Source organism: Apodemus sylvaticus, chromosome 6, assembly GCF_947179515.1.
Source record: "Apodemus sylvaticus chromosome 6, mApoSyl1.1, whole genome shotgun sequence".
Lineage (NCBI taxonomy): Eukaryota > Metazoa > Chordata > Mammalia > Rodentia > Muridae > Apodemus > Apodemus sylvaticus.
Genome location: NC_067477.1, coordinates 37729993 through 37749630, shown reverse-complemented (window position 1 = coordinate 37749630; position 19638 = coordinate 37729993). Strand labels below are relative to the sequence as shown.

At 49.8% G+C, this 19638-nt stretch overlaps 1 protein-coding gene across 4 annotated transcripts; it reads right to left on the bottom strand.

The window, feature by feature from the left end:
* Nucleotides 1-1380: 1380 nt before the first annotated feature.
* Abcd4 (ATP binding cassette subfamily D member 4) lies at nucleotides 1381-14680 on the bottom strand. Of its 4 annotated transcripts, XM_052185424.1 has the most exons (19): nucleotides 14550-14680; nucleotides 12809-12927; nucleotides 12561-12688; nucleotides 11362-11501; nucleotides 10277-10393; nucleotides 9815-9940; nucleotides 9084-9134; nucleotides 6985-7079; nucleotides 6589-6710; nucleotides 6368-6459; nucleotides 6138-6227; nucleotides 4622-4830; nucleotides 4410-4501; nucleotides 3944-3980; nucleotides 3575-3624; nucleotides 2955-3007; nucleotides 2585-2661; nucleotides 2000-2115; nucleotides 1381-1836 (listed from the first exon to the last, which is right to left on the bottom strand). In XM_052185424.1, exons 1-19 carry the CDS (start codon nucleotides 14585-14587, stop codon nucleotides 1768-1770), a joined length of 1821 nt encoding a protein of 606 aa, XP_052041384.1. In that variant the 5' UTR covers nucleotides 14588-14680; the 3' UTR covers nucleotides 1381-1767. The 4 variants fall into 4 exon arrangements, with proteins under 4 accessions (XP_052041384.1, XP_052041385.1, XP_052041386.1 ...); XM_052185425.1 differs by lacking the exons at nucleotides 12561-12688; nucleotides 12809-12927 and having other exon boundaries at nucleotides 14550-14674; XM_052185426.1 differs by lacking the exons at nucleotides 11362-11501; nucleotides 12561-12688; nucleotides 12809-12927; nucleotides 14550-14680 and adding an exon at nucleotides 10950-11357.
* Between the last annotated feature and the right edge of the window lie 4958 nt (nucleotides 14681-19638).

Genomic DNA, 19638 nt, shown 5'->3' with positions numbered 1-19638 from the left:
TGTGGACCTAGTCACCTCTAAGGGCCCACCAATCTCTGGGCCACCAGATCAATGGGTAAAGGTGCCTGCTGTGCAAGCCTGACCATCTAAGTTCAATCCTGGGGACTCAGGTTGGGAAAGGAGAGAATGGACTCTTACACACACACACACACACACACACACACACACACACACACACACACAAGCAAGCAAATCTTTTCTTTTTCTTTCTTTTTTAAAGGTCCCATCCAGGTTGGGCATGGTGGCACAAGCCTTTAATACCAGCATTCAGGGGAAAGGCAGGCAGATCTCTAAGTTCAAGTCTAGACTTGGTCTAAATATCGGATTATTCTGGTCCAAACAGTAAATTCCAGACTAGCCAAGGGTACGCAATGAGACTGTCTTTTTCTTTTTCTTTTTTAAATGGCTAGTGGTGATGGTACACGCCTTAAATTTCAGAGCAGGAGACAGAGGCAGGCAGATCTTTGTGTTCAAGGCCAGCCAGGTCTACAGATTAAGCTCCAGGACAGCCAGGGCTAAATAGAGAAACCCTGTCTTGAAAAACAAAACAAAAAATAAAAATAAGATAAATAAAAAATAAAAACAAAAAAGTTCCATCCCCCAGCACTATGACAATACACACACACACACACACACACACACAACAGAAATATTGCAAAAGAAAAAACCTTTGGTGTCAATAACTTTATCTTACACTTTTGGGAATCTGCTATTTAATGTATAGGGTCTTATGTATCCCAGACAAGTGTCAAACTCATGACCCCTCTGTCTTTGCCACCATCCCTTTGGGGTGACAGGTATGTACTGTCACAGGCATAATTTTTTTCTTATTCTATAATGCAGATTTTTTTTGTGGGGGGGGGTGAGACATAATCTACCACCTTTATTTTAGGTAGTAAGGGGAAGGGATGATTTTCCTGATAAATAATATGGACGTATATCAGTGGTATCGGACTTGCCTAGGGTTCATAAGGGCCTAGGTTCAATCCCTAGTAATGGAACAAACAAAAGGTTAAAGACAGAGGACCCCAAGGGTCAGTGGCCTAGGCACTGGCCACACCCTGCCATCTCCAGGCCATCAGGTGGACAGGAGGGGCACAAATTGAGCAGAAAGGCCCAGCAGACAGATGGCAAGAATGTACCTCAAACCCTTAAGGACAAGTGTGGAGACTCAGTCCAAAAGATCACTCAAGGGCCTGGAGAAAGAGAGCGTGCTGCCTGCTCCTGAGATCCCCAACACCCACATGGTGGCTCACACCCATCTGGAATGGGATCTGACGCCCGCCCTCTTCTGGCCTGCAGATGTACATACAGACAGAACACTCATTTACATTAAATAAATAAATAAACAAATCTGTTTTAAAAAAAGAAATCACCCTATAGTAGAAGAAAAACCACATCTTTAATATTCTTTTAAAAAAAATTATAAAATTTAAACGGTTATTAAAGTTTTTTGAAAAGTCTATCACTGTGAAACGCAGCCGCCTTTCTTGAGTCTTCTCGCCCGGGCCCTTTATTTCTTGTAGTTCATCCAGTTTCAGCAGCAAACATCATCTGAAGTTGATTTGTAAGAACTCACAGGAGCAGCACTGGGAGACCTCAGTGCTCCCCGCAGGGCCACCCCTGGGCAGGGCAGGAGGCTGCTAGGGTTCCTATGTAGGACCTGAGGTGAATCTGTGGCTCCCTCCCGGCCTCCTCGGGCTTCCTTGTCTGTGGGCTCTGCAGGCCCCAGAGCTCCGCTGTTCTGACGAACCTGAGTGCTTGCCTTCATTCCATTTTGATCCTAGTCAGTTCCCAGCTTCCTCCTCCGTGGAGTCTCAGAACCCAGCAGTGAAACTGCAAAAGCCCAGGACGCCACAGAGGTCAGACAGCGGCCAGAGAACTCAGTCACCCCAATCCCTCTGCCACCTGACGCCCCCAGCTAGAGGGGCCCCTGGTCGTGGCCAGGCCTGGCCTTTGGTCCTTCCTCCTCCTCGGGCCACCCCTATGGCATGGGTACCTTCTCAAGGCTGGGCCGATGTCCCACGCTGATAAATGTCATCCCCAGTTGCTGGCCAATCCGGTAGAGCTCACTCTCCGCTTCCTCTGTCAGGGCACTGGTGGCTTCGTCGAGCACTGCCGGCAGCGTGGGGTGGCAAGAGGTCACAGACTGCCCTTGCCCTCTCTGTCACTCCTCCAACCCCTTCACCCCGGGGTGAGGAGGACTGACAAGAGAGTCACGCTGGGATAGAGACCACACCTGTGAGCACGGCTCAGCTCTCTCGGCTGCCTGCAGATAAATAGCACTGTGCCCAAGACCCTACAACCCAGGACTCCCAATTCATCCCAGGCTCTGTGCTCAGAGGAGTCCATGCCTGCCACGTATGCCAGGCACAGCTCGGGAGTAGGGCGCTGCCCACTCATCTGGGACAGAACCCAGGGACTACGCCAAGGTGCCAAGCTCTGCTCATCACAGGGAGGGGACACAGGGAGGGGGTCCCAGCCATGTACACGTGTACATATGTGTCCAGATTGTGAACAAATGCTCCACGCACCTGCAGGTACACACAGCACCTGGCATGTGTGCCCACAATGCCCGCCTCACCTGCATACTTGGGCTGCAAGTAGAAGAGGCGGGCGAAGGACAGTCTTTGCATCTCCCCTGGCGACAGGACATCATACCTAGAAAAAGCAATGAGAACTGAACCCTGAAGGAGGTGACGGCTTGACTACACCAAGAATACACCTTGAAAGAAGCAAGTTTGCTATAGAGATTGGCCCCAGGAGAGAGGCCCTCCCTCTTAGTCACCTGTCATGTGACTAAGAGGGAGGGCCTACCCAAGATACAGAACCTGAACAGGTCCGGCAGCCCAGCACTGGGCTGCTGGGGTCTGGAGCCATTCCATCCTTTTACAGGGTGGCAGGGATACTGCAAAGGACCCCCAGGGGCGCTGCCTGGAATAGCTCATCCTTACCAGTTCCAATCCACCTGCTGGTCCAGACCTCCTGTCCTCGCCACCAAGCTGGACTGTAACAGACAGGGGTCAGAGAGTCCACACAAGTGTCTGGTGTTTTCTGCAATCCTACCTCCCCACCTCGAATGTTTCTGTGACAGACAAAGCAGTGGCGTGCCAAGGTGGGTGTTACCACCCCCACCATTGAGGCCGGCTGGAGTATGGTGACAAGAAGAAGCAGACAGCCCATCAGCTTTATTGTTAAGCTTTTTCTGCACAGGTGAGATGGCTCAGTGGGTGGAGCGTTTGTCACACCACCCTGGCAACCTGAGCCTGATCTCTGGAACCCGCACAAAGGCGGAAGGAGAGAACTGACTTCAACGTTGTCCTCGGGTCTCCACGTGTACAACGTGGCACACACACACACACACACACACACACACACACTTAAAACAATATCTCTATAGAGCAAGAGCACAGATCCTTCCTGCCTGTACACTGTCTGCAGCTCCCACTGCCAAAATGCACACCCACTGTTTGCCCCAGTCTTGGGCCCAGAGATGGCAGTGGCCCTGCTGGCCAGCCACTACCCGTGGCCAGTACTCTCAGGTCTGAGACCTCAGGGCCCCTGTCCCACTCACCAGGCCTGCCAACTCTAAGAACCTCATGATCCGCTCATCATCTGCAGAACCTGAAACAGAAGCATCTTCAGCACACCAGGGCCTTGCTCGGGCTGGCCAGGAGGGATGACAGGCGTGCATCCCAGCAGGGGCAGACTCCCAGAACAAACCTAACAGCATAAGGACACCTGCTTCCCTTCTCCACGGGTGTCTCTCTTCAAGAAAGGAAGACGGGACAAGAGAACCCCAAAATACTAAGCAGATAAAGGATAAGACCCAACCGGAAACCAGCATCCTGGCTGGCACTCTCCCCGGTTGGCACAGGGGAGACCAGGCAGGCAGAGCAGGGACAACTGAGAGGAGAACGCGACTTGAGGGGGGACAGCTCACCTGAGTCAGGGTAGATCTCCTTCAGGGGATATATCACCTGAAAGCAAGAACATCTCTGGCTAGGGTGGGTAATGAGAGACAGCAGGACTCAGTTCCATCATTAGCATCCCTAGGATCCACCCACAGAAGCAAGGCTCCTCCCCTCCAGGCGGAGCTGGAACACCCGGAGAGATTCAGTGTAACCCACGGGACAACCTTCAGAAGTGTGTTTGGGAGACAAGAGTCTTGGCGCCTCCTCAGGGTAAACCCTAACAAACACATGGAGCTGGCTACATAGCCAAGGAAGCAGCTCTGGGTTCAGTCCATAAATAATGCACAGAATGTTCTCAGAACCTGGGATTTCCCAGACTCCCCCGGGCGCTATTGTCCCTATCCTCCTGGGGCCTGAGACCTGTCACACTGTTAGAAGTCCTAGATGTACGTGGGTGGAATGAGGCTGGAAGAGTGGACCCCTGACCGTGCTGACCTGCTCCCGAAGTGTCCCATCAGTGAAGAACGGCTTCTGAGGCAGGAACAGTACCCCGTGGGGCCCAAAATCAGCCAGCATCTGCACTGAGCCTGCAGAACCCACAGAAGCCTCCATTGGGAGACCCCGCAGGCAAGGAAACGGCCTCTTCTCTCCATCTCTCCCTCTTCCCACCACACTGCCCGCCCTGTGGGCAGGGAGGGCTAGCTCACCTTTCACGCTCTCCCACAGGCCTCCCAGCACCCGCAGCAGGGAGGTCTTGCCAGTGCCTGTGTTGCCTGTGATGAGCAGACTGTGCCCCTCACAGATCTTCAAGCTCAAGTCCTTGATCAGGGGCTTGTCAGAGGAGGGGGCCAAGATGGAAACCCGATCGAGCAGAAAAGCTGTGTCTGATGGCTGTGTTGTCGGACACCCTGGGGTTCTAAGGCAGGGGAGAGAGGTGGAGAGATAGCCACAAGGGTAGTACAGAGGAGTGAGTGTCTGGTCTAGAGGCACCCGCTTTGTCCCGGGAGCCTTAGGGGTGTAACTATGGCCTTCAATCTCATACACTGCTGGTTCAGTCCACAGGGCTGGGAGTGAATGTGGAGACCGAGTGAGCTTAAAGCGAGGCTGTTAGAGCAGAGCCCAGGGATAGGGCATGCAGAGATCAAGTGAGGGGAACAGGAACGTGCCCATCCGCGGGCCAGGGAAAGATGGCGTGGGAGAAACCAACCTCGCCAACTCTAACCTACCCCTGGAATTCCTAGTGTGCAGACCTATGAGAGAACTCTTCTGCTGTTTAGACTGGTCTGTGGTATACTGTCATGGCGGCCTAAGCATTAACACGGGGATGGAGCTGGAGCACTAACCTGTGGCCCGCTGGGTGAAGGCCCTACACACCTGATCACTCTTGGTACCCATGGTTGGCAAATGCTGCCTGGCTTGGCAAATAAAGGAAATCAGCTCAGGTGGCTAAGTGACTTGCCCGGTGCCATACAGCTTTATTCTAGTAAGTATGTGTGTGTGTGTGTGCATGCACACACGATACCACAGGTCATGTCAGTGTTTGTTCTTTGAGAAAGGGTCTCTCGTTGAACCTGGAGATCACTGTTTGTCAAGGCTACTAGATATTGAACCTTGGGGACCTGCCCGTTCCCAACCACCCTGCACTAGGATTATAGGCACAGGGCCGGCCACACCTGGCTTCTGTGTGGTTGCCAGAGACTCGAACTTAGGTCCTCAACTTAGGTTACCCTAACCCAATCCCTAACCCTCTGAGCCACCTCCCAGTCCTCTCTTCTTTCCTTTTCCTTTCTTTTTCTTTCTTTCCTTTTCCTTTCCTTTTCTCTTCTTTTTCTTTCCTTCCTTCCTTTCTTCCTTCCTTCCTTTTTTTTAATGTATTTTGAAGCAGAGTCTCATCATGTAGTTTTTCAGAGTGGCCTCCAACCCTCCTGCCTCAGCCTCCTACGTACTGAGATTCAAAGTCTGAGCTACCATGCCTGGTTGTTTTGCTGTGGTGCCTGGCAGGTGTGTGCATTTGCTTGCCTTGTGGGGAACGATGCAGAGCTACACTGTGGGTGCCAGAATGGAGGTGCCAGCTAACAGTGCCCACTTACGAGACGACTGAGGCAACACAGAGATTACTCCCACCTGCTCCTTATATCCTGGCTCCACAGCTGGGAGGGGCTCCGAGTTAAAGCCCACTGCTGATCGTTGCACCCACAGCCATACTCCACAGGTGGTACTCACTTGTCCAAATCCCACTCACTCTCGCCTAGGGTTTCACAGTCTTGTGATTTTGGGGACATGTCCAGCAGGGCCTCCTGAAGCTCTCCAATCCTGGGCAAGAAGAGAGACTCTGAGGCAGGCTCTGAATGCCAGTTGAGGGGAAACGCCTCCCTGTCTCACGCTCTTCAATACGCAGCACGATCCTGCCCTGTTCCTGTTCAGCGTTTTCTGGTGGTACACACTCTGCTCACCTGTGCGTGTAACCGGCAACATCTGAGAGTGTGGTGGACAGGTCAATGAGCTGGGTGAAGCAATTGATGAGGTAGATGCACACAAAGGCATTCTGGACAGGACAGAGAGCAGTCAGTGCAGGCCCAGGGCCCCAGTGTAAGAGCAGTCAGTGCAGGCCCAGGCCCAGGCCCAGGCCCCAGCCCCGGCCCCGGTGTAAGGGTTGGTCAGGAGAACCTCTCACCTTGCTGACCAGGGTGCTAAGCTCTGTGGGACTCAAGTCTCCATAGATCCCACTGAAAATGGGTATTGCGATGACGACATAACTCAGAATGCTGCCCAGATAGTCAAAGGTGTTGATACCAACTGTAGGGGACAGAGTTCATGAGACCTGGGAGACAGTATTGTGTTCTGCAAGGACACAGCTCTCAGGATGGGGAACAGGAAGTCGCATAAGGTCATGCTTCCTCCCGATCTGCATTCTCCTATGACACCCGCAGCAAAGGCAAGGCTCCCCACGGTCAATCCTTTCAGTAAGTGGACCCCTGACCAGAGCAGGTGACAGCAGGGAGGTGCACAGTGAAGAGTTAACTGGGCCAGCCCCATCCCATGGGTCCGTCTCCCAGGCCCCTCTGCCTACTGTACAGCCAGAGCTCCCTGGACATCAGCTCTCTCTGGGTCTGAAGGAGTCTCTGCAGCCTGCGGTCTGTCCTCATGTGCTCGACAAGCCCGGCTCTGATGGAAAAGGATGGGGTGTCTACAGGACCTGTGGGGACTCAGCAAGGCTGGGATACCGCTGTTCCCACCACAGCCTCCTTTAGAGACCGAGCCCGTGCAAGTACTCTTAGCCTCAGACACCTTCTCCCATTAGCACCCATGCACAGTTTGAGCCTCATGAACTCAAGTTGTCCAGGCCTGGTTCAATCCCAAAGCTCTGCCTGGTGTCTACTAAAATAAGATACTTGGGCTTCTGACACCTTTGTTTTTTAAACGTTAAACTAAAAAACCTTGAACTAGTGAAACTTACATAGTAAGTTAGAACATGATTTAAGAGTTCCATTGAAGGGGCTGGAGGAATAGCTCAGAGGTTAAGAGTACTGTCTGCTCTTCCAGAGGTCCTGGGTTCAATCACATATATCCATCTATACTGGGATCTGATGCCCTCTTCTGACATGCAGGTGTACATGCAGATAGAGCATAAATAAATAAATAAAGTTCCATTGAGGGGCACTGAAGAAATGGCTCAGGCCTTGTTGCTCTTATAGAGGACCTGGGTTCAGTTCCCACCAAGTGCATGGCAGCTCACAACTGCTTGTAACTCCAGTTCCAGGAGATCTGACAGTCTCTTCTGACCTCAGTGGACACCAGGTGCTCACATGGTACAGATATACATGTAAACAAAACAGTCATAAAATAAGTAAATCTTTAAAACCTTAGCCCAGTGGAGTGGGGTATGCCTGTAATCCCAGCACTTGCAAAGGCAGAGACAAGCAGATCTCTGTGATTTTGAGACCAATCTGTTTACATAGTGAGTTCCAGAACAGCCAGAGACACATAGAGAGACACTGGTTTTGTTGTTGTTTTGAAATAAAAGTAAAAACAACAAAAATCAAGTGCTCTTAACCGCCGGGACAGGAGGCTGGCTCAGAGGTTAAGAGTACTTGTGGGCTTTTCCAATTCCAATACCCACTCAGACAGCTCACGACTGCCTGTATCTCCAGCTTCAAGGGAGATGCCCTCTTCTGGCCTCCATCACACACACATACACACACACACACAGGAATAATGTAAATACAAATGAAAAATAAAAAATTTTAAAACCAAAGGCTTTTAAAAGGGTGTGGGGGAGAAAGTTCTGTTTTTTGCTTTGTTTTTTGTTTATTTGTTTTAAGACAGAGTATCAGGCAACCAGGCCAGCCCTTAACTTGTTATGTAGCCAAGAATGACCCTGGATTCCTGATCCTCCTGGCTTTTACCTCCTAAGCAGTAGGGCTACAGGTGTGTGCATACCATACAGGTGCTAGGACTGAATCTAGGGCTGGCTGGCCTGAACTCACTATGTAGATTAGGCTGGCCTTGAACTCACAGAGCTCTGCCTGCTTCTGTCTCCTTACCTGCCTACTAAAGGTGTGAGCCACCACGACCACCTGCTCATCTCAAACTCTCAGTAACCCTGGTGACCCAACGAGGAAGTGACTGCTAACTGCAGTTGAGACTGACAGAAGGCAAAGGATCTAAGGTATTAAATTCACCCCATAAACAGGTAATCTAAGGGAACAGTCATCTTCTCAAATACAGCCTATGCTTTCCAGTCCAGACATGCACACCAGGGCCTGCCCTGGCCCAGGAGGGAGGAGCCTTCACGAACACTCCTTGCAAGATGCCAGGTCCTGGGCCCCAGCAAGTGTGGGGAGCAGATATACCCTTCTGTGAGAAGCCCATCTCCTGTCCCCCATGCTAAGAGACAAAAAGAAGCTATTTCAGACAGGAGAAGAGACTAAGGCAGTGCCTGGATCAGGACAAAGCTACCCACTCATTTTATTCCATGGTCATTTTAGGCCCCATGGTTAGACCACTAAGAAGCCACCAGCTTCAGAAGCAGTCCCTGTACCTAAGGACAGGGAGGAGGGTGGGGAGGGTCCCAGCTCAGTGTGACAGGGCCATGAGGGTAGTAGACTTTATCTTTTCTTTCCTCCCACTAACGGAGGGAAGAAAGGGAACCTTCTCCACTAGACTCACCTGTAGAAAGCAGCAGGCTCGGCGTTCACACGAATCTGCATGTGCTTGAACCTGGGACAGATGGGGGAGGGGGAAATGTGTGCTAACAAGGGGGGAAGCCCACTGCCCTACAACAGAGAGCCCAGCTCCACATACTCCATGACACGTTAGCCTCCTTTCCCTGGGCTGACTCAAGGATGAACCCCCCCCCCCACACACACACACACCCGCCAGGGCTTGGGTGTGGCGGCAGAAGCTGTACAAATGGTGCTGACCTCAGCTTTCTGGGATGGAACAGGTGCATTCTTGCATTCTTGTCTACAGGACCTCCCCCACCCCCAGCCTAACTACCTCCTCCCCCACCCCCCAGCCTAGCTTAACCAAGGCAGGAAGCAGGGCAGGTGCAGGATGTAGACCGGCTGCTGGCCCGGCAGACAGGGCAGTTAGATCGCGAGCATCCCTCAGGAGGTGCTGGTGATGGCCAACCCACACTTGTCCTGCTTCATTCACATGCACAATCTCCTTAATTCTCACAGTTCTCTCAGTAGACAGGCCTATCACTCAACTTTCGAGGTGAAGAAACAGAAACCTCAGGGTGCATATGAGGCCCATTCCCAACACACACACACACACACACACACACACACACACACTGCCCCCAATGAGATCACACACAGTAGTAGCTGTCACAGCTGGGACTCTTACACTTAGGCAGACAGCCCAGTCCCTCGACCTTAACCATGAGGACGCACCTGAAGTCCCCCTCCAGCTTCTCCTGCTGCACCAGCTTTGTCACGATGGGCCCCATCAAAGTTTTGTTCACCAAGGTACCCAGGATGAAATATCCAAAGATGCTCACAGGCCCAAGCCAGCCTGTGCTGAAAGGCAGAGAGAGGGAAAGGGAGGGTGGGAGATGATGTGGGGTGTCACAGACATAGCTTTGGGACCCTTTAGTCTTACTTCATCCCTCGGGTAACCCATTCAATTCAGGATGAATGACACTGACCTCTGACCCCTGACTAAAGTAAGGATCCTTGTCAGTGAAATATCACAAGACCAAAGGGGGGGGCGGAGTCATGAGCACGTGAGCTATCAGACTCCCTGGGGTGCCGGTGGCAAAGATGAGCCTCCTTGGACCCTGACCTGAGCTCTGTGTGGGAGGCTCTGGGTAAACACCAGGCTGGGGTGGAGGGCCCCTGGAGGGGAGGCCGCACCTTTGGAAACACTGGTAAGTGTAGTAGGCGAGAGTGAACGGGGAGATAATCAGCTTGCTGGTCATGCTGCTCAGCTGCCGGCACAGTCGCTCCACGTCCTGGCTGATGCGCTGGTCCCTACAGCCAGTGACACAGGGATGCTGAGCCCAGCCAGTGGGAACTGCCACTTCTAACCTTGACTTAGATGGACCCAGACAAATAGGCTTTAGGCTCCAACCAGGAGTCTAGAGAATTGCCTCAATTTACCCTACAGGGGGTGGGATGGAGTGGGGGAGCCACCAGAAGACCCAAGGGCCCGGGTCAGCTCTGCACAGAGCCAAAGGAAAAACTGAGGGTAGAGCTGTCTTTCTGGATGGTCAGAGACATGGTCTCCTTAATCTCAACCCCCCCCCCCCCATGTCCCTAGGGGCCCGAGACTCCTCCTGGTCAGGGTCTGGTGGTGAACGCTTCATCAGGACTGAGTCACAATGAAAAGGCCATCTTCTAAGGACCTTCACTGGGAAGCTCCGCTTGTGCTGTAAAGTTACCCCAGGCAAGCAACAACGTAGCTGCTGCGTTGTGCTGAGTGGGAAGGCCTAAGTGTGAAGGAGAGATCCCACAAGTCCCGCCTCACCGCCAGGGCCACCCTCGGACAGGCTGCTTGCAATCTGTCACCTCTAAAATGACAGCTTACACTGAAGCACTGGATGTCAGGCACTACACTGTGCCTGTCTTGACAGGAGCAGTATTCCATCCTCACTACATCCTTTGAGGCAGGAACTCTTCCTGTCTTCCTTGACCAGAAGGTGTGTGGGGGGCTTAGTGAACGAGCTAAAGGCAGAGATCTGAATCCCAGACAGCAATAGTAATTTTCATTTTCTTCTGCCCCATCTCCCTGCTGCACAGCCAAGAACTTGTTTCCTGGCAAGAATGCTTTCTTCATTTGCCTCACTTCAACTCAAGATAGGAAATGGACTAAAGAGACCCGCTCCCTCCCGGCTGTTTCCTTTTAGTTCCCCAGTCAGCCCCACCGCACTGGGCAGCCACGCTGGCCTCCTGCAGAAAAGTACGGTCAGGAGGCAGCAGGGACGGAGAGGGACGCCTACGGATTATCGATGTCGTCCCGCAGCACGTTGAGGGTGTAGTATACGCGGGCCCGGAAGTACAGGCGGTGCAGATGCTCGGTGAGGCCCTTCCTCCAGCTCACATACAGCAGGTTGCAGGTGAACTGGTCAAAGCTCTTCAGCTGTGCACGGGGAGGCGGGAGAGAGGAGAAAGAGATGGCTTCCTGCGAGTCTGGGTTCAAAGCTCAGAGCTGGCAGGAGCTTCTGCCGATGGGGCAGAATGCACAGGGATCATTTCAGTGCAGTTTCCTTTTAAGGCTTCAAATCACGAGACTTCCCTTTCCCCATTCACTCACGTGCCTATTCCTTCTACAATCTCAAAGAGCTTATGGAAGGCAAACTCCTCAACTCCTTCCGTCTCCCACTGTGGGCGGAGGAGCCGCTGGAGACAGAGAACCCTCTGGTCTGCTCCACCTATGAGTTTCCTCCTCTGTCCCCAGGATAGAAGACGTTTTACTGACTGAAGCATGCTCAACTGTACACCTTACGATCAGAAAGGACATCCCCAAGAAACTGCCAGTCCAGCCTGACAGAGGGGATCGGGTTAGGTCTTGGTAGAGCCTTGCCTCATCACCTGCCATTTTCGGACAAGCCTCATGCTAGGCACAAGGGAAATGACAAGGAGTTTACAATGAGCAGCCAGTGGCAAAGGTATAAGGAGTGTGGCAGTCGAGGAGCGAGGAGCGAGGACCCACAGAGAAAGGCTTGCGTTTGACGTGGAAACACAAAGGAAGTCAAGGAGGACTCTAGAGAGCTGCCAAGAAAGGTATCTTGAAAAACAAGGAGGCTGTTGCCAACTCTAGTAGTAGAAGGCAGCTACTGGACAAGAGGAAACAGGTGAGAAGTGTGGAGGCTGAGTCACATAGCTCAGCTGCCCGAGAAGTAGCAGCTCTCTGGCTGCAGATCCTGGTGTGAAAGTGTTCTGAGCTCCCTGAAGTGAGAGTTCTAGGAGGGGAAGGGACCTTGCCTATTTCTACTGAACGTTAAACCAGGAAGCTCATCCCAAGAAAGCCAATAGCAAATCAGTGCCCCGCTTCGGGTTCTGACCTTCAGGGAATCCATAGCTCTGATTCTCAGAAAGGGGCAGAAACAGGTCCAGAGCTTGGTTCCTGTTTCCTGAACACTCAGCCCTGCCAGGCATCCCACTAGACTGCAGAAGGGGGAGCACAGGGAGTCCTTACGGTGGAGTTGAGGACAATGAGTCCCACGGCCAGGAAGGTCAGTGCCTTAAATCCATCCAGGTCTTTGTTTCCCAAGACCCCATAATACTGACTAGGGATCAAGCCAACTTGGTAGATCACCAGTTGCTCTGTGGGGAGGGAGAGAAGGCAGAAGTCAAAGGGGAAAAGAAGACACCTCCTCCTGTTAGAGACAAGGAAAGGAATCCCAAACCCGGGCTTTTCCCCACCGCCCAAGGCCATTCACTCACCCAGAAGGGTCACGCACAGGAGCGTCATGAACATTAAGACATTCTGTGATGACCAAGAAGGAAAGAAAACCTTCTGTATCCTCACGAACCTCTGGACAAGTTGCAGATCTAATCTGGGCCTGCAGAAGTCAGGGCACAACATGGGGAGAAGGCTCAGAGGAAAGTCGAGCCTTATGGAAAGTAGTGAGCTTAGCCTTATTATTAGGCAGAGGGTCCAGGCTCATGAATGCTGAAGACGGTAGAATAGAGGATGTCCATGTGGAAAAGTGATATTGCTAGCCCACCAGAAGCAAATGTAAAAAAAAAATTAGTGAAGATACCTTAATAATGATGGAGTAGGAAGACACTTCTCAAATAAGACCCCAGACTTACAAACTATACAGGGTAAAACTGGTAGGCTTAATTTAGAATTAAGTATTTTATTTTACACAGTACCACAGATTTTGGTGAAATGAGAGACGGTATTTGCAGAATGAAACTGATAAGGAATTACAATCTGGAGCAGGCAAGGAATCTCTGCATGTCAGGATTATTTCTTTTTTGGTCTTTCAAGACATAGTCTCTCTGCATAGCCTTGACTGCCCTAGAACTTGCTCTGTAGACCTGGCTGGCCTCAGACTCACAGAGATCTGACTGTCTCTGCCTCAGACATGTTGGACTTAAAGGTGTGGTCCAACACCACCCAGCACATCAGGATATTTCATAGGAAAGTTGGGAGAGGATATAAACAGGCAGTCTGTGAAAGGGACAATCCATGAGCCTAATAAATGTACCAAATTAGCACTGTGTAGCTGACAAGATGTCTCAGCCAGTAAAAGGTCAACGTGTTTGTCTCTGAGATCTGAATTATGCCCTCAGGTCCCACTGTGAAAAGAAAGAACCAACTCCTCCAAAATCTGTTCCCCGATCTTCATTCCTGTGCGATGGCACGCATATCACACACACACACACACACACACACACACACACACACACAAATAAAGTTATCACAATAGAACACCATCTTACATACATCAGATTGATATATATGTTAGGAAAAACAAACTAAATAGTACCAAATATTGGGGATGGATATAAGGGACACCTGAACCTTTATATATTGCTGTCAGGAACTATAAATTGGTTGTGACCACTCCAAAACATTGTAGTATTAAGTACGGCTCAGCATCCTATCTTGAGGTGGATAACCTAAAGAAAAATCATCAATATCTACCAAGAGACAATTGCCAGAAAATTCATTAGAGTATACTTTGTGGTGCTTTAAATATTGAAAGTAATCTAGGAATCCATTACTAGGGAAATAGTGTCTAAGGATCCAGGGTGACACCGGGCAACATTCAGGAGTAAAAACTCAAAAAGCATGGATGACCTAAAAACTCAATGCTCACTTTAAAAACTTTTTTCTCTTGTTTAAAAATTACAACATGATTCATGAATTCAAAGGCAACATATATTTTAAGGTAACACAATTTAAATAAGAGGGCCTGAAAAAAAAATGCAGAAGAGGGTGTGCCAAGAGCGGATTCGGATTGAGAATGAAAACTAAGGGAGAAAGATACCAAAAGAGGGTGTCCGCAGTACCTAGAATGAGGCAGCGACAACCCCATTCTGTGCAGCCGGGGTTCCAAAGAGCCAAAACTGAAGGACAGTTGCGAGGAAAGACCCGCAGGGGAGCGGCCCCTTCCCACTGCCCAGGCAGTGCATCCCAGAAAACCCGGCTGTCCTCACTAGCCCTGCTCACCTGGCACCAGCTCGGGCCGTGGGTCCCGGGACCGCCATGACCCGGAACACGAGCGACGAGGCAACCGAGCAAGCCCGGTGTCCTCCCCGGGCAGAGTCCGCAGGGCTTGGGGCCCCGCCCTGGGAGGAAAGGGGAGGGACTCCAGCGACCACAGAGAGGCGGTGGATAGAGAGGATGGCTCGGGCGCTGAGGCCGCTCCCGGAAGCGCAGGCTTTCCTGAAGAACAAGAGAGTAACCAGAGGTTATAGAGCTGGCCGGGCGGCTAGAGCGTCCCCTGTGGGGCTGGGAGGCTTCTTTTGACAACTGGTAGTTCGGAATGTAACTTTTTCCCAGAGAAGACAGAATGATCTATTTTTAAAAAGTAATTAATTAAAAATATACATATTTATTTAGAGTGCTATGTGTGTGTTCACGCGAACTGTGAGCCAGGGCACAAGTGCCAGAGGACAGCTTGGAGGAGTCAATTTTCTTCCATCGTGAGGGTTCCGGAGGAGCCAACTCAGGTTGTCAGGATGGGAAAAACCTTCATCGGGTGAGCCAGCTCCCTGGTCCCAGCACGATTTACAAGATTTTCTTTAAAATATATTTTATGTATAGGAATGTTTTACCTGTATGTATGAGTACCACGTGCGTGCTTGGTGCCTGCAGAGGCCAGAAGAGGGCATCGGAGTCCCTGGAACTCAAGTTACAGACCTTGGGTTTCTTAAAGAGCAGCCAGTGCTTGTAACCGCTGAGCCATCTCTCCAGGACTCTCCATCTCTCCTCAGCGTGATCTTTTAAGTCAGGTAGATGTGACTCAGCGGCAAAAGGCTTGCCTGGCATACATAAGGACCTGGGTTCAGTCCCCAGCACTACAAAAATAAACACATAGATCAGTTTCCCAGCCAAATATGGCAGCTCAGCCTTGTAATTCTGAAACAGAGGAGGTAGAGCAGGAGGATCAGGAGATCGGGATATGCCTCAGATACACAGAAAGCGCCGAGTTCATGATTAGCCTGGACTACAGGAGACCTGCCTCAGGAAAAAAAAAAAAGGGTAGGGGATTCTGACTATATATTTACAGGTTTCAACACTACTGATGTATAGTGGGTTTCTGGTTTGGTTTGACTTGGTTTTTAGTTTGCACATTTTGTTGTTGCTGTTTTCTCCTCCGGGAAAGAGTGTTCCACTGTATAGCCCTGGCTGTCCTGAAACTCTCTACACCAGGGTGGCCACGAACTCAGAGATCTGCCTCCAAATGCTGCGATCCAAGGTGTGTGGCACCACACCACAGCCAGCTGATATATAATGTTAAATGTGGAATGTATGAAATGCTTATCAAGTGACTAAAGCGCCCAAAGAGAGATTCAAGGAAACAATAGCATTTCACCAGTGCAGCACCTTTGTATCTGGATGTATCTTCCTATCCCTTAATCCTTCTGGTCAACTCTGTAACAAACACTCAACAGATCAACAAAGTAACAATTATCAGGTGTCTTCAGAGGCTTTTAGATTTGCTCAGTGGCAAGCTCAGTTGTCTTTACAAAGCTCCGTGTCCCTAACAAAGATACCAAACAACCAAAGCAAACAGACTTCTCCAGCTTCACACTGACAACTGTTGGGCCTGGTCTTTGTCGGGTGAGTTGTAGGAGACCGAGCAATGTCTCAGCACTGAGCAGCTGTAAGATACCAGAAGCAGAACTGTCCTTGACTCAGCCAATAAAAACATGTCGTTGAATATCCCTTAGCAGAAAGGACCAAAATGCTACCCTCACTCTGCTCCCCAGCACTGAAAAACAATGTTCTGGAATGACAGAGAGGGGCAACCAACTCAGGACACAGAAACAGGAGCTCCAGAAAGACCTCTAAGACAATGGTAACCGAGATTTCTGCAGGGGTAACCGAGATTTCTGCAGGGGAACGAATGTTAACACTTCAGGACATGATTTTCTAGGATTTGATTTTTAAGCAAGCAAGCAAACAAACACCAGCCAGATATAAACATCAAAAATTAATAAAGCATGATGGAGAAATGGCCCAACAGGAACATTGGCTTCCAGGGTTTGGTTCCCAGTATCTAAAAAGAAGCTCACCACTATCTCTATAACTCCAGTTTTAGGGGTGTTGAGGACTTCCTTTGCCCTGGATAGGCACTGCACAAATGTGGTACACAGACATACATGCCAGTGAAATACCTAGACACACATGATAATAAATCAAATAAAAGGAACGAACAACAGAGAAAAGACATCTGTTTGAGTATCCGTGTATACCTGCACTGGCTACTGTATAGACAGTACACACAGCATACACAGGAACTGCCCACCAGACACGGACACACACACAATTGAAAGTTGCAGCCTTCATGCTAGAAATCACCCAGGACTTCCTGGCATTGGTATTGGTTGTAAGGCACTGAGCACAAAAAGTGACAATGGTGACAAGTCATTCAGCTGATATTCTGTCAACTGATATTCACCGAGCAGATACTCTGCTGTGTCAGGCCTGATTCGAGGTGTTAGAAATATCATGGTTTCAACCTCGTTTCTCTCTGACCATGGTGGTACACACCTGTACTCACAACATTTGGGAAGCAGAGTGAGAGTGCAAGGCTAGCCTGAGCTACTTGAGACCTGTTTCAAAACCAAGCCAAACCAAAATAAAAATTAAACATTAAAAAAGACTCTCAGGGGCTTGAGAGATAGCTCAATGGTTATGATCACTTGCTATGCTTGCAGAAGACCCAGGATTGGTTCCCCACACCAGTGTGACTCAGTTTCATGTAACTTCAGTTCTGGGGAACCTGATGTACCTCTTCTAGGTACAGGTATCTGTACCTACCCTTAGGCACACGTCTTAAATAATTAATCTTCAACATTTTTCCTACTTTCATAACTCTATTTATCCTTAAGCCCATACAAACAGTGAAATTATATACAGATTCGTTCATGCTAAGAAAACCATAGCAAAGTGTCTTAGGTTGGGGCCACTGAGTTGACACCCTGAGATACTTCTTGGTCCCTATTGTTTGGTGGTTTTGTTTTGGTTTTGTAGCCCTGGCTGTCCTGAACTTGATTTGTAGATCAGGTTAGCCTCAAACTCACAGGATTTGCCTGTCTCTCTGCCTCTGTAGTGCTGGGATTAAAGGCATGAGACACTGCCCAGCTTGTGTTGGGCATTCTATAGGAGTCGGTTACTATAATCTGTACATCCAATCTGTAAACCCTGACATCTTGTTATTCCCATTTCACATGGAGGACCTGGCGCCATGACCTCAGTCATTGGCTCCTAAGTGTGGGAATGGGGATATAACTGAGTCTTCTGGGTTTAGAGCCTATACTTAACTTCCATTTTCACCCGGAATATCTCCTACTGTAAATTTTAATTCCTAGCTAATTACCATTTATTTCCCCCTTGGTAAGAAAAAAACATAACTCCTGGTTTTTCAAGACTCAACTGAAAGTTTGCCATGGTGGTGAGACATGTCTTTTGGAGTCAGAAGCAAGAGGCAGTGTGGTCTACATAGTGAGTTCTAGAACAGTTGGGACTACATAACAGAGAGGTCTCAAAACAAACAAACAAACAAACAAACAAACAAAACCAACACACCATAGAAGGGACTCGAGTATACGCAGATGGTGAATGCACAGTTGGTACTCTGGGGAGAAGAGGATCCTGGAACCAACTCCTGGCAGATACCAAGGGACAATGTGCTGATAATATTGGAAGCCACACACAGTTAAGTGTGGGTGACAATGAAACCAGCTGGAGACAACCAATATTCAGTGCAACAGCTGGGCATGGTGGTCTAGACACCAGTGACTGCAATATCTGGAAGCTGGACATGGAAAAGGTCTAGTGGATATGGTACACATACTTGTAATCTCTAGCACTTGAGAAGTAAGGGCAGGGAGACTGGGGGTTCAAGGCAAGCTTTAGTCACACTCTGAGTTTAAAGCCAGCCTGAGCACTGTGTAAGACCCTGTCTTAAAGAGAGGAGTGTAGCCGGGCGTGGTGGTGCATGCCTGTAATCGCAGCACTTGGGAGGCAGAGGCAGATGGATTTCTGAGTTCGAGGCCAGCCTGGTCTACAGAGTGAGTTCCAGGACAGCCAGGGCTACTCAGAGAAACCCTATCTCGAAAACAGGCAACAAAACAAAACAAAACAAAACAAAACAAAACAAGAGAGAGAGAGGAGTGAGGAGCTGGGGTTGTAGCTCAGTGTAGAGAGCAGGCCTAGCATGCTTGAGGCCCAAGGGTCTATTTCCAGCACTGTCAGGGGGAAAATACAAATTTCTGAGTGTGGCATGTGCTGGTAGGGTGTGTGTGTTAGGGTGTATGTATTAGGGAATGTGTGTTAGAGTATGTGTATTAGAGAATGTGTGTTAGGGGAATATGTGTCAGGGAATGTGTGTCAGGGTATGTGTGTCAGAGTATGTGTGTCAGGGAATGTGTGTCAGGGTATGTGTGTCAGAGTATGTGTGTCAGAGTATGTGTGTCAGGGAATGTGTGTCAGGGTATGTGTGTCAGAGAATGTATGTTAGGGTATGTGTGTCAGGGAATGTGTATCAGGGTATGTGTGTCAGAGAATGTATGTTAGGGTATGTGTGTCAGGGAATGTGTGTTAGGGTATGTTTATCAGGGTGTGTGTGGTAGGGTATGTGTAGTAGAGTGTGTGTCCAGTTCTCAGCACTAAAAAGAAGAATGAAAAAACAAGGGAAGAAAAGTACAAAGCCTTAAGCCTTAAGCCCCCCACACACCAACATTTTATAGTGTGCCTGAGGCAGGATTTTGTGTTATTGCAAGTAGGTTCCTGGCTTTGGAAAGAATTCCATAGTCCCAGACTCTGGGAGGCCAAAGCAGAAAACTCACTGACAGTTGGAGGCCAGCCTACGCTACCCAGTGAGTTCCAGGCCACTGGGGCCACATCTTAGATCCTATCTCAAAAGCCAAACAAATATGGCAAGGGGCATGGCTCATCAAGTAAATCTTGGAATCCGAGTTTGATTTACAGCAGCTATGTGACAGGAGCGGACCAGCTCCGGCAGGCTGTTTAACCTTCACATTTGCAGTGTCGCGTTCACATCCACAGACATCCACACAGATGCACG